The 14,881-nt window shown below is 34.6% G+C and overlaps 3 protein-coding genes across 16 annotated transcripts in view; 1 reads left to right on the forward strand and 2 right to left on the reverse strand.

Annotated features, from left to right (window-relative positions):
- LOC124946654 (lachesin-like) overlaps positions 1–6,878 on the reverse strand; it is a 21,567-nt gene extending 14,689 nt beyond the window's left edge. For 5 of the 10 annotated variants that reach the window (XM_047487666.1, XM_047487664.1, XM_047487656.1 and 2 more), the window contains exon 1: positions 6,534–6,878. In XM_047487666.1, coding sequence (XP_047343622.1) covers positions 6,534–6,878 — 345 coding nt within the window. The remainder of the gene's footprint in view (positions 1–6,533) is intronic. The other 5 variants (XM_047487665.1, XM_047487661.1, XM_047487663.1 and 2 more) reach the window with 2 other exon arrangements.
- Positions 6,879–7,037: 159 nt separating this feature from the next.
- LOC124946650 (integrator complex subunit 7) lies at positions 7,038–11,784 on the reverse strand. 4 transcript variants are annotated; one of them, XM_047487646.1, is made up of 14 exons: positions 11,534–11,783; positions 11,222–11,317; positions 10,746–11,065; positions 10,418–10,642; positions 10,094–10,343; positions 9,927–10,000; positions 9,700–9,845; positions 9,273–9,618; positions 8,943–9,202; positions 8,425–8,625; positions 8,218–8,311; positions 8,010–8,113; positions 7,391–7,886; positions 7,038–7,328 (listed from the first exon to the last, which is right to left on the reverse strand). In XM_047487646.1, coding segments are annotated over exons 1-14 (2,892 nt in total). In that variant the 5' UTR covers positions 11,535–11,783; the 3' UTR covers positions 7,038–7,049. The 4 variants fall into 4 exon arrangements, with proteins under 4 accessions (XP_047343602.1, XP_047343599.1, XP_047343600.1 ...); XM_047487643.1 differs by having other exon boundaries at positions 7,391–8,113; positions 11,534–11,784; XM_047487644.1 differs by lacking the exon at positions 11,534–11,783 and having other exon boundaries at positions 7,391–8,113; positions 11,222–11,419.
- A 198-nt stretch (positions 11,785–11,982) lies between these two features.
- LOC124946662 (hsp90 co-chaperone Cdc37) lies at positions 11,983–14,263 on the forward strand. 2 transcript variants are annotated; one of them, XM_047487682.1, is made up of 5 exons: positions 11,983–12,181; positions 12,635–12,768; positions 12,917–13,361; positions 13,433–13,738; positions 13,855–14,263. In XM_047487682.1, exons 1-5 carry the CDS (start codon positions 12,149–12,151, stop codon positions 14,053–14,055), a joined length of 1,119 nt encoding a protein of 372 aa, XP_047343638.1. In that variant the 5' UTR covers positions 11,983–12,148; the 3' UTR covers positions 14,056–14,263. The 2 variants fall into 2 exon arrangements, with proteins under 2 accessions (XP_047343638.1, XP_047343639.1); XM_047487683.1 differs by having other exon boundaries at positions 11,989–12,181; positions 12,691–12,768.
- Positions 14,264–14,881: the final 618 nt, after the last annotated feature.

The following is a 14,881-nucleotide window of genomic DNA, read 5'->3' on the forward strand; positions in this document are numbered from 1 at the left end:
TTCGTTCTTATCGCCCTTCCGTTTTCCAACCCTCTCTCTCTCTCTCTCTCTCTCTCTCTCTCTCTCTCTCTCTCTCTCTCTCTCTCTCTCTCTCTCTCTCTTTCTCTATCTCTATCTCTATCTCTATCTCTATCTCGTATTACGTTGAGGGTCTATGCGCCTCTCGTTAACGTAGCAGAGAGTGCGGCGAAATAGCGATTGACTATCGATGAGCCGAAAGTCAGCAACCGATAAAAGTAACGACTTTCCAAAGTTTCGATAAAATTCATCTTATCGTGTGCTCTCTCACTCTCTCTCTTAAACTTTTGAATCGAAACTCAATTACTTATGTCACCAAAGTGTGGAAACATAACGTTTTACATGACTTTTTTAATCGTCTCGTAACGTCGAGAAATTAGGGGGGAAAAAAAAAAAAGAAGAAAAAGAAAAAATTCGACCGAGAATTCAAAGTAGAAACGAGAAATGAATGTCGAGAACATCGTAACTTCTGTAGAAGTCACTTTCAGTCGAGTTCTGTGTGGAGAAAGCACCCGAGAGAAGCTTTCGAGACTAATTCGTAATGGAAATACTTTGAATAGATCTTTTCTAAATTCTTTCTCGATGTAGTTGTGTCTGTCCAACGCGTGAGATTACACTAGACAACAAGTTAAAGTCCATTAATACTTTTGATGTGTATATATATATATATATATATATAATTTTTTTTTCTTTCTTTCCATTCTTTTCTTTTTTTTTTAAATCATTTATATGATTATACCGGTAACGGGGAAAATCAAGTCTTTGATGTCTGATTGTGTTTTCAGGTGGATTGAAATTAATTGAAAAGAGACTCATCCCACGGCCTCTCTCTTTCTCTCTCTTTCTCTCGCTCGTTCTCTTTACGCTTGAAATCCTCCGGGAAGTAAAGTTTGACGAACTCAAACTCCTTGAAGTTCGGCGTCAAACCTCGGGCAAGTATCATCCATTTCTATATGTCTCTTAAACCACGAGCATGACGAAGAAGCACAGGAAAATGGATTCAAAATAGCGATAGAATGCCGATGACCGATGGACGTATTCTGACAGAAGTAACGACCTACAGTTAGGGTTCGCTTCTCGGCTCGTCCGAGCTACGATGAAACTTAAGGATTGTGGTTGAAACTGTCTGTAAAGTTGGCACAACGTTCAAAACGGGAACGATCGAGGTTACTCTTTGGCTAGTAATAGTAGCAGTATTAGTATTAGTAGTAGTAGTAGTAGTAGCAGCAATAGCAGTATCCTCTCTTATGTTAGTTCCTTCGTTAGTTCGTTCGTTCATTCGTTCCATTATTCGCGACATCTCTATTACATTCCTTTCGTATTTCATAAATACTGAAAATCATCAAGTGCGTTTTAAGGTTAAAGGAGCTTCGTTATAAAATTCATAAATTCCATAAATCGTTAGTAGGAACGATGAGAAATTTTGATGATTTCGAAGGTCCTTTATCGAACGACAAGAGGGTTTATAGAAGAGAGTATCATTTAGAATAAACAGCTTTCATCCGAGTTTTTATCTTTCCTTTTCTCTTTCTTTTTTCATTATTCTTATTATTTTTTATTTTTTCTTTTCGCCTCGATCATTATATAAATACATATTCCTGTGCTTTTTTTTTTTTCTTTTTTTCGTTCAGGCATCGAACGTCCAGATATTCGTGCGAGTAAATATTTGACTTTGAAGAATCTCCATAAATCCGCTATCAAATCAAATATTGAGTTTTCCGAAATTTATCGCGGGGAAAAGAATGGGAGGCGGGGTAGGAAGGAAGGAGGAAGGATAAAAGAGTTTCAAATAACGATTGATGTATATATGTACTCTTACGTGGATGGGGGTGGGGGTGGGGTAGGGTTAACTCCTCGAACGATTTCGTGATGTAAACGTGAAAACGAAATTTTTATGTAGCGACTTCTTAACGAATACGAAGAAAAAAAATTATTTAATGAGAGAAGGAGAGAGGGGGAGAGAGAGATAGATAGAATGTTGTCAATGGTATTCCAATATACCGAAGTATACGGAGTCGTGCGTCAATTTAGCAATCGTATAATCCAATTAGCTTACCACGAAATGGAGTAACGGTTGTAGGAATGGTGTGTTCTAACTAAGGATGCGCGTTATCGAAACGATCGGGAACAAGTATCCTTGGCAGTAACAGTTAATCCTTCGGGAGAAGAGTATGATGTCTGTATACAATGATTAGGAATCTGATGTCGAAGAAGAAGTAATCGGGTCAATGGTTAAACGTTGAGGAGTGGTATGAGAAAGAGAGAGAGAGAAAGGTAGGTAGTAGATCGTGGATGAAAGATGGGAAAACAAAAGAGAGCAGGAAGGAAGGAGAGAGCGAGTAGTATCGAGGTGATAAAAGATAGATAAAGCGGATGATGACGAAGATGAGGAAGAAAGAGAAGGGAAAAAAAAGAGGGATAGGATTCGTAAAGAGGCTTAAACGGCGATAACTTAGCACATTTTCAGGGAGCAGCAGCACTTCTACAAAACCGCAAAATCCTCGTTTCGCCACTCGGTGAAAAGAGCAGTGTCGAGGGATTCAGGACGTGAAGTATGCGATCGTATTGTGTGCGCGAGTGCGTCGTTCATCTGTATGTTTCAACGTATACCTGTTTGTTGTGTGTGTATGTGTCACACGATCCGACGGAAATACGAGCCGATGAAATCATGCCAGAGGAGCATCGTCGTAGTCGTAGTCGTCGTCGTCGTCGTCGTCGTCGTCGTCGTCGTCGTCGTGTACAGGAGACTCGCATCGACGGGAGACTCGCTCTCGTGGAATTAGAAGCGAAATAAAAAGGCACCGTAACCCTCACCCTCAACCCCCCTCCTTGCCAAGAAGAACACTCCGGTGTGATTAATAAAGTTTAATGAGCGCGGCCTTTCTCTCATCTTTTCTTCCCTGAAAATCCTAAAAGCTCTTCGTTCGCCTTTTCTTTTCGCATCGTTTTCTTCTCACTTTCTTTCTCGAAAGTACGCATTTCTCCGTTTCTTTCGTTTATCTTTTCCTTCTTCGATTTGAACGAGTTTATCAAGATAGATGATCCTCTTAGATTTTCTCATCTTTCTTAAATTCTCGTAAAAATTCACTATTAAACTCTATATCTCGTGATGGTGCTTCACGAACGTATTCCCATAACTTATTACGATAGAAAATGTATTGTGGGGTAGCTCTTCCGATACAACTGTTGCAGTTCGCGACAGCGAACATACATACATAGCTCCGTTCATATACCTTGAGCATAGGTCGAATACGAAAGAGAAGAACTTTGACGACGTCAGAATGACGCATATAGACTAATTTCTGGTTTAGCTTTGACAAGTCTTTCAGAGCCCATACAGAAGGATCGTTTTCAAGCGTTCGTTCGCGAAATGCGTGCACAAATCGTTGCCGTTGCTTGGCAGATCGTTGCCGAGTTACAGAAGGAGGAAAGAGTCTTTCTACGGAAGATCGCATGGAGAAAGAGAGAGAGAGAGAGAGAGAGAGAGAGAGAGAGAGAGAGAGAGCGAGAAAGGGAAAGAGGAATAGGGTTGGAAGCAGAAGGGAGTGCAAGAGGGACGCCAAGTTACGCGCTAAAAGCGGAACCAACACAGGAAGCTCATTAAGTTGCACCCCGCGGGCTGAGGTGCGCGCACACACACATACACATACACATAGAGATACAGTACGGAAGCCACCTCTCGGTTCCAAATCCCACCCTCTACAGATACCCTACCTATACCCACCCACCTCGACTCTACCCCAACACCCGTCTACTCGCTCACGACTATTTTACTCTACGCTCTTGTCTCTCTTGGCACGCATAGCGCATCTTCTACGCATTCGGTGTCGCGTTCGTTAGGCGACATTGAGAAAAAATTATGATAATGACGATCGCGCCCGAGGGAATCGTTCCGCGTCGCGTTTCCTCGAAATCTACTTCTTCATCACACTTTACTTTCTCTCTCTCTCTCTCTCTCCCTCCCTCCTGTATGTATCTATCTATCTATCTATCTACGTACCTATCTATTTCTGGCGATCTCTTTCTATTTTAAAATTTTCGCAAAGAGTACGTAGAAAGTGTTTAAATGAAAAATTTATCTTAGAAAATTTATATGAAAATTAGAGTGAACCCTTTGTGTTGATCCATAATCCTTTGCAAAATGTCTATTGAAAATCGTAACTATAATAGGATCATACTATTGTATCTTAACAAAGGTATTAAGAGTTCATTTTAGAAAAGATAACCAATTATATTCCTGAAATCTTCTTTCTGTCACAATGAAACAAAATTTCAAGATTTAAAGCTAGACAAAGAGAAAGGAAACGGTCGAACGATCATCATTCGCTCGACGTTGATATATTGTATATATATATATATATACATATACATATACATATACATATACATATATCTCACATCGTCTCGATACTAACTGCTCAACGGTTGGCCGTGAACAACCAATAACATCCGACGGTGTGGATGGTATCATCAGTCAATCCGCTAGCTCGGCATGTTTATTACCAGTGTACGTTGCCGTCGCTTTCAAACAAATGCCTGTACGGAGCGCAAAGCCACTCTACTCTCGAACCCGTCGTCCATTATTTCTGCCGTTCACTTTCGTCGCTTCGAGCAAACACATTCCCTCTTTCTCTCTCTCTCCTTCTCTCTCTATCTATCTATCTATATCTATCTATCTATCTCTCTCCTTCACCCTCTGAACTCACCAACCCGTTTACTCGCACACCCCTTCGAGAGACGTGCCAACGTATTAGCCGCGCTTAATTCGAACTTTCATGGGTGATCATGCGCGAACGTGAAAGCAATTCCTGATGATAAAATGTCAATTTCGATATTTCGATGAAAAATTTGGTTTATTTCTTATCCAGGACAGAAAGAAAGAAAAATGAAGAAAAGAAAATGATGAATACATTTTCATTTTATCACAGTTCTGTTGTATTATTATGAAAGTAAAATGGGGAAGAAAAAAAGAAAATCTGATTTAATTTGAATGAACTTTATATTGTCTCGTTTGAAAGTAATATTTTCAATATCGTTTAAACGACAATGCGAATAAAAGTTTTGATAGATGAGCAATAACGTGTGACGAACGAAGAACGAAAAGTGCAAATAACGCATGACTGCAAAATCGAATGTTTCCGTGAACAAAACTCAGGGAAAGATTAATCGATTGAATTTTCTAAAAAACCCAGAGATTTTATCCGTCCTTCGAATATCAATCATACAACCAAGAACTGTAAATCCTTTTTTTTTTATTATTATTCTCTTATATATATATATATATATATATATATATATATATATATATATATGCGTGTGTGTGTGCGTGTATAAATATTTAAATAAAAAATATGTAAAGTAATTAATAGAATAAAATTGTTGACTCGCTTTTGTCATTCTAAAGAATCCACTTTAGTGAGTATCATCACATTACATAGGAATTGTAAATGTATAGCGTAAGGGTGCTTTTCCTTCAAGCCCTCTCAGCGATTCGATCGAGTAGAAAGAAATAATATATCTGCAATTGTGCGTATATACGAAGCCGATATGATTTTCTATGCATGAGAATCTTAGAGAAACCGAATCTTACTTTGTGTTATTCCCTTTCAATTTTATCAAATCGAATAAAGGTGATGGGCTAACGAAATGAATTTTAGTGGAATAAAAGAGATTTCTTATATGGAGAGAAAGAGAGATAGGAGTTGGGAGGAGAAGAGGAAACTTATTTCAACATCTTTTCAAATTCCTGAAAAATTTTCCATTGAAAAACTTGTAATCTTTGTTGGAAGAGAGAAAGAAAAAAAAAAGAATATTGAAAGAGGAAAATTTCCTTTGATATTTTTTTTTTTTCGCGCGCGTACACACGTGTGCTAAAACATCGCTCTAACATCGAACTACTCGAATTTTGAGCATTAGTTCGTGAACCATTTGGCACAACTACTCTTTGGAAGAGCAGTTCGAATCGCATTGCATATATTGTAGAACAGCTTAAACCGCAACGCTTAGTGCCATAGTAGTAGTCTCGGTACAGTCATTGTACATTAAAGCCCCGTGAGTCTTCTTCGTATCTTTCTAAGAAATATAAGGGCTTTTCTAATAATACATGCAAAACTAATTGTAAACTGGAATTAGAAGTAATCGTTGCTCATAACTAATCAAGTATCGAATATAAAACCAATGTGATTTTCACCATTTAAATTTGCATTGGTCATTAATTTATATGTTATTAGAATTCTATTACAAATTTTCTTTTATTATGACGATAGAAATTTATTATTTTTTAAAAAAAGATGTTGCGATTTAAAAAAAAAAAAAAGGAAAAAAAAGAAAGAAAAAATCTATAGCTTGCGTGCAAATTAAATGAAAATATCGCTTATAATATTTGTATATTATATGGATAAAATTTCGCGGGAAATAAATTACGAGTGTGAACCGAGTGTGTGTGTGTGATATCAAAATAAAATTTAAATGACAATGACATTTAAAAAAATCATTTGCAAAAGTTTTTTACTCACCGCACGCGAACGCGTGACGAAGTTCAATAATACAATCGACGAGGCAATTATCTTGGAGCGATTATCTTGGAATACATAATTGTTGCTTCTCTCCTTTCGGCGAATAATTGAGCGATCGTTCAACAATTTCTCGAAGATTGCACACGCAACGTTCAGGCGGGCAGACGAAGCGCGACTGTGCGCCGAGCACCCTCGCGATCTCCCTTTTATGGTCCTCCCTCGATGCTCTTCTACTTGCACGCCGACTCTGACTACTTGTCTACTCTCTCGCCGCACAATGAATACCACGCGAGGCATTAAAATACAACATATCTTTTGCTTTTCGCGCGGCTCTAATGCGCGCATGCGAATTTTTATTCTTTTCAAAATAACAAAAGAAGAATAAAAAAAAGAATAAAGAAAAAATCATTCGGACAAAATAATAGGATTATCAATGACACTTGGATAGGTATGTAAAGAGTAAAATTGTAAATATTATATAATTTACTTTGTAATTCATAATGATTAAAAATATCATTAAGGTAATTTTCTCTTCATAGGTTCTTCGTGTACTCGCACTTGAAGGGTAGAACGTGGTCCGCATTTCCAAACGTTACCATCTTTGTCGAGTATACTTGCACTTGCAGTTACTTGATATTGACCACCACCACCGGAGGCCGAATTGCCGGAATTAGTCGATGTACTCGCACATCCCGCAGTCGAGGTTGCAACGCTTCCAAGGGAAAGTAAAAATTCGCAAGCGAAGAAATCCCGATGGGGTGTCACCGTTTGATGCAACTCGTTCATGTTTGTATCCTGCACATAAAAACTTTATATAACAAGAGTAATTCTTTTATATAATTTTTTTCTCTTTTTACCTTTTGATCCGAATTAATCTTGGAGGGGGGTGTAGTAGATATAGATATGCAAACAGCTGATACTGAACGATACAATGATGCACGTCGACCGTGCCTCAATACACCTTCGACCTTTAATGCTAATTGACTGCCCTGAGGTACAGAAACTGGTTCACCGAGTACTCGAGGTTGCGGTGATACCGAGAGTTTAACGCTCGTAGCTTGTAAAGCTTGGAAAAAGTAACGTGGAATGGGTAGCCTCATGTTACCAGCACCAAACAACATAACTTGTGAAATTATACATCCGATTCTTACGTGACTGATACCACTTGCTTTCCCTTCACCAACCCATGGTGGTGCGAGGCGACGTAATTCCGTACAATAACGAGCTAACTGACGCATTTCTACCGTTCCTCCAAAATCAAAATTTACTTCGTTCTGTTGATACATACATATAGTAGAACCTCCGCAAACTCGTTCCACGCTGTTTCCCATTAAACAGCACATTTCTTGTAAACTATACAAGAATTTTAAAGTAAATATTTTCAATAGATTATTATTACAATTATATTGATTAATTATATTATTATATGGATTATTTATTATTATTTCTGCTAATATATTCATATTGAAAGGATACGCTCTGATATTCGCCAAGGAACCAGGATCTGCATCGAAAGCAGATTGATATAATTTCTGATAATTTTCAGCACACATTTTTAATTCTTGAACGGATTTTCTTAGCTGTACGATATTTAAATCACAATGATTAAATTCATCTATCAGATATAACGTTTTTGAATCATACATTTTATCTATTATTTTGTTTAAGTTGTTTCTTTTTATACCTGTTGCGTTACACGTCCATATCGCTGAAGATCATCTTTTGTCGCAAGAACTACCGTGCACGCGATAGCAGGCGGTGGGGCAGTACATAACGATCTGAAAGAAAACAAAAAAAAATATATATATATATATATATATATATATCAGTTTATTAGATACAAACGTAATTATTACTGAACGATCATGATTAATTAAAAAGTTTAACTTACCTGCAGGAATGTAAAAGTTGTACCACAGCTTGTAAAAATTCGCAACGTAATTTTGCATATTCACTGGCAAATTGTAGACTACGTAATGGTGTACTAGCAGCTTTTAATGATGCGCAAGCACTTGCATAGTGCGCAATTGCCGCGTTTAATTTTTCAACTATATCCACTTTTTTCGAAGTATCAATTGTGTCGACGTTGTCCCTTCGTAATTTCAATATATAGATGAAAAAAAGAAACATAGTTTATTATAAATTAAATATATCCCATTATTAACCCTTTCGTTACGAGCGTCAACTACAGACGGGATTCGCATACGACGAGATCGTATGTACGAGCCCCGGCTATAGACGGCGTCAGCGTGATACCGCTTGCTATATTCTTGTTTTTAGACATACTGCACATCGATGTGCATCGATGCTCCGTTCAGTGGCGCTACTCCGTGGCGGCACGGTGATCCGATCAACGGTGTCATTTCGACGGAACACACTGCCGTAGCGAAAGGGTTAAATATTACTTACATGAGAAAGCTTTCTGCCTTGGTAACCAATTCCAATCCTGATAACCAAAAGTGAAGTTGTTCGGATGCAACGGCTTCCTTTAAACTCTTAAATATTTGCGTTGCAACTGCATGATGACCGTATCTAGCAGCACCTCTTGCAATTCGATATTTAGCCCAACCGTCCACACTTTTTGTCGTTTCTTCTATAGCTTTTAAACATTCGGTATTCCACTCGTATCCACCCGCTATCATTTGGAAAAGTAATGTGCATAACATTACCTATAATAACAAGTTAATAGAATGAGATATCAATTAGTTTAATGATTATCAACAAGAAAAATTTACAAACCTTAGTATGCATGTGCGAAGTTTGTTTTAGTTTTATTAATACATCTGGCAAAAGTGGGAGTAATATATTTTCTCCTAAACTTCCAATTGCTCCCAAAGCTTCGCATAATGCAACAGCTTGTTTTTCACTTTGCCCATTTTCCGCACTAGTGCTAATAAGCGTAGATCCAATAGCATCGACAAAAACAGAACAATGATTCGGCTGTGCATGGCATAATTTTACCGTTGAACGTAAACAAGCTTTTAGTTGATGCAAATGCTTGTCATCTAAAGCTAATAATATAATCAATGATTCCAAACAAGATACAAGATCCTGAGTGGCATACGTAGGTAATCCCTCTTCGTAGCTGTCAATTAAGAAAATTTTAGAATAATTTTATTGCACTATGTAATTTAACTTAACATTCAAATAATTTTTCTCTTCTTACCAATAACATACGACTCTTGCGAGTATAGTTACAGCTTTGACAGCAACAAAAGGATCTGGAGAATAACAAGCATTTACGCAAAGAGATAAAAGAGGGCTCCCTTCGTCCATATTAGCGTCGCAAGTAATAGCGCTTTGACTCAGTACCTATATTTAAACATTATCGTATTTATTATTTGTACATACAAAAATATAATAACGATTATATAAAAGAAAGGTACTTTTTACCTCTATTACATCTAACGTGCGAATCAATAGATCTGTATTTCCAGTACCATCTTGTAATAATTTTGTAGTACTTTCTAAATATATATGAATGTATTGTAAAATTAAATAAGAAGAAAAAAAAAAAAACAATAATATATGTTAATAAGAAAAACATTGAAAAAACGTACCAATCAAATTATTGAGAGCACCTTGTGGCCACAAATGTGCGCCACGTCTTGCAAGTGTATGGAGTAAATGTAAAGCATGACGTTTAATAGATAACCGAGGATCGTCTTGAAGATATCGTAAGAGCAATACAACTTGTTCTGGAATATCTATTAACGTGGCAGAAGCTAATGTGCTTAATGCGCTCAATGTTACTCTTACAAATTCAATCGCTGGATAACTAGCAAGAAGTTCCATACACAATTCATTTACCTTTAATAAATATAAATTTCAATGAATACATTACGTTTAGTGTCACTAATAAATTTTTGAATATTTTGTAATACCATTGATGCGGTAAATGTGTCATGGTGCATATATTGCAGAATAGGTATAAGTTGTAATTTCATAGAGGCTGGCGTTGCTTGACCTCTTATCATATCAGAGATTTTGCTACACATAGATACAGCAAATAATTTCGATTGTGCTGCAAACATTTGAGCGGCATATATAGCAGCTTCTACTTCGACCGAATCATGTGAATCCAAAGATCTCCTTATACTATGATGAACCTTCGAATAAATATTACAATAATGAAATGAAATTCTATATAAGAAAACTATATAAAATTCTATAGAATTCTATAGAAAAAAAAGATTATATGAGAAATATTACCTGTTGCCTTTCAGGTATTATACCTGCAACACTACCTAAGGTACGTAAGGTTAGAGCTCTAGCAACAGGATCATTCGAATGTATTACACTGTAGATACGTCTGACAAATTCATCCACGTTTAATATTTTATCCAAATGTTTTTCACTTTGTTGACATACTCTAAGTACCCATACTCTTAAAAAATTACTACCCATGCGAAATACTTCTGCTAGTTTGAGCAAAGATGAATTTATCAATATCGGGAATGGATATTTTTCAAATAATCGAGGAAAACGAACTATTGCTTCGCATTGTTCGCCTATTTTGTTTGATCGTAAACCTGAAAAAAAAAAAAAAAAAAGAAAAATAAGAAACATGGTTAATTACTTAATTTTCTCATAGTGCAAATGGAAATTTAATTCAAAACTGTTGTTTATATAAATGAGATCAAACTATCATGATAATTTTTTGAGGTTAGAAATTTCTACGTACAAACCTTTGTCTAATTCAATAAGTGCACTATTTGCATCTTGTTCGGGTTCTCCGAGTCCAGTATCATTAAATGCGTTCATTCTCATTCCTATCATATTCACTAAATATAAAAAAAATTTATTACAGAATTATTTACTTGACCGGCTTCTTAACTACTTATGCTATGCTATTACACATGTTTACTATTCTGTTATATCGTAAATGTCACACATATATATGAAAAAGTCGTATTTACATACATACATACATATATATATATATATAATATGTGTATATATATATATATGTATAAACACACACTTAGATAGATACATACTTATTTTATATCAAATTTTTATTCGTCATGTATTCTTAAAGCAATTGACGCTTTGAAAGAAAGCTCTTCCTTTAACACTAAATATACTATTATGATTTAAATTTTAATTAACAAGATTGATAAAATTTAATTAGCAAAGAGCTAATCATTGAAATTTCTTATAATAATTTTCACTCATACACTCGCGCATACACAATATCATGTATAAAAAGATCCAACACGTAAATCTTTTTTATTTATGAGCGAGAAATATATTATAATAAAAGGGATCGAAGCTCGAGGCAAAATTTTTTTTCGTTTAAAGTGAAAATTATTTATAAAAAATGGAAAGATATAAAAAGCATTTTATTTTGTATATAAAACATTAATTATATAATAATAATTGTTTTGTATTAATAATACTTTATGCGTCGTTTATGATTGGTTCGAGTTATCGTATATCGAATGTTCATATCGCAAGAACTTAGCTCGGTGTTCACATCGTTGCAGTAGTTGACAACCAACTTCGGCGAATCCGAACAAGATCGACTGTTTGTTTAAACAGAAGTTTAATTTTTACGATCGATTTAAAAACAACTTTAAAAAGCGTGGGTGTAAACATACCATACTCAAATAATGGTCGATTACAGCAAGTGGAAGGATATCGAAGTAAGGATATTAATCTTTAGTCCTAAATGCTTGTAGAATATTCTAGAATGATAACAATTTTTCTTACAAAATATTGCCATTGGATTTTCTTCACATTGATATTGAATGTTAATATTTTGTCCCCTTTTCTCTTTTTTTTTCCCCCGTATCGTTCGTAGATAATTTATAATTTTTTTCTTGCCTTTTCTTTCTTTCTTTCTTTCTTTCTTTTTTTTTTTTTATGTCAGTCTGCTTTATTCTTTTATATATATACATACACTTATATTTTGATCTTCTTATTCTTGTTTATTGTTATTATCAAGTCACAAATATTTCAATAATATCACAACGATCTGTTAGAGATATTATTTAAATCTATATATTATGTTCTATCTTGTATGATTGACTCAACGTTTTTTAAGCAATTATCTCTATAAAATTTTTTGTATTAATATAAAAACATATAATATTTAGATTTCAGACGACGAAGATGATACTCATCCTAACATTGATACACCATCCTTGTTTAGATGGCGTCATCAAGCGAGATTGGAACGAATGGAAGAAAGAAAACGTGAACACGAGGAACATGAAAAGAAAAAGGCAGAGTATGTAAATGAAAATATACATTTTATATTATTAAGTATATAAATGATATTATTAATGTCGTATTAATATTTTTAGCGTTAATAGTATCTAAATGTGTATACCTTATTTTTTTTCCTTTTTTTTTTTTTTCTCTCTTCTTTTCCTTAGACACAAGCAAAAACTTAAGGATACAAAAGAAAGGCTTGCAAGGTTAGAAAACGAGCAAAAGGATTCTGCCGATTTAACTGCATTAAAAAAAGTTTTGCAAGACCTCGAAGAAGAAGAGAAACAAATTAAAGCAAGAGAAGATGAAATGAATAAAAAGGAAAAGATGACACCATGGAATGTGGATACAATCGGTCAAGATGGATTTACAAAAACTGTAATAAATACAAAACCAGCAAGGAACGATGATGATTCAAGTTTCTCAGATGAAGAGAAGGAGAAAAGAATGAAACAATTTGTAAAGGATAATGAGAAAAAGTTAAAAGAATTTGGTATGCTTAGAAGATACGACGATAGTAAGAAATTTCTTTTGGATAATCCACAGATAGTTTGCGAGAATACAGCAAATTATTTAGTTATTTGGTGCATTAATCTAGAAATGGAAGAGGTAAGTCAGTTATTATGTAATTCTATGATAATTGAATGTCGTCTTATAATGATATTTTTATTTAATTACAGAAACACGATTTAATGGAACACGTGGCTCATCAATGCATATGCATGCAATATATATTGGAACTATCCAAGCAATTAGATATTGATCCTAGAGCTTGCGTTAGTTCCTTTTTTAGTCGTATACAAATTGCAGAAGTAGAATACAAGAATTCTTTTGACGACGAACTTAGAGCATTTAAGGATAGAATATGTAAGCGTGCTGCCGAAAAGGTTGCAGATGCGCTTAGAGAAGCGGAAGAGGAGGAAAGAAAAGCGAGGCTTGGCCCCGGTGGTCTTGATCCAATTGAAGTTTTTGAAAGTCTTCCAAAGGTGTGAAAAACAAAAATCAATTATTCTATATTAGGAAATATGAAGAAAGTATCGTAGAGAAAAATATTAAAGAAGTAAATATTTGATAATATAATAATCAATTCTTTTATTTTTAGTCTTTTCAAAAATGTTTCGAAGCACAGGACATACCATTACTGCAACAAACAATAGCTGCTATGCCTGAAGAAGAAGCTAGATATCATATGAAACGTTGTATCGATAGTGGTCTTTGGGTACCAGATGCTAAAGCTAAAGATAAAGAGGAACAAGAGCAAAAAGAAAAAGAAGAAACTACTGTTACGGCCGATCCAGAATAACACTTTGAACTAAGCTCCGCTTTCGCATCTGTATTTTTTGTTTTTCTCTTTGTTAAGATACTGCTTGACTTATAGATTTACAATAGATTAATTAAAATAAAATTATTCGCAGAAGAGAAAAGGAGGATAATTCTATCCTCCGTATGATTTATCTAAAAAAAAAAAAAAAATAAAAAAAAAACAAAAATAAAAAAAAAATAAAAAGGATCATAATCATATTTTCATAACTATAGCTGAGAACTAACTGAAAATTCGTTTAATTAACGTTGGAGACTGAGATTATTTTCTTATAATACGTTTTTTTTCTTTTTTTTTTTTTTTTTTTTTTTTTTTTGGAATTCTTTCAGTTAATACAAGATAATAAAAGTGCAAAATTATTAATCGAAAAATATCATATGCAGCAGTACTTTACTTTCGCGGTATATTCATAATTGTACTTTCAATGTAATTCGTAAAAAAGAAAACAAAAAAAAAAAAAAAAGAACCAGTATTAAGAAAAGGGCGTTCTATATGTATGTAATTAATCTTAAAGTATATAGAATATATGTACATATATTCTTTATGCTATCGTGTTCCATTATTTCTGCATTTTATGAATTTCTGACCAATATGTAATATGTACATTACACAATGTGTATCGTTGCATATGAATTGTGTAAATAAATAAATCTTTATTGACCAAATATTTTATCTCAATCGTCGAGGATAAATGAAATTGGAAGAAGAAAGGATATTTTTAATTTAGTCGAGGTAAACTTTCTATGATTGATCGAGATGCATACATGTGTGTGTGTGTGCGTGTATATGTATATATATATATATATAT

Source organism: Vespa velutina, chromosome 2 (assembly GCF_912470025.1).
Source record: "Vespa velutina chromosome 2, iVesVel2.1, whole genome shotgun sequence".
NCBI lineage: Eukaryota > Metazoa > Arthropoda > Insecta > Hymenoptera > Vespidae > Vespa > Vespa velutina.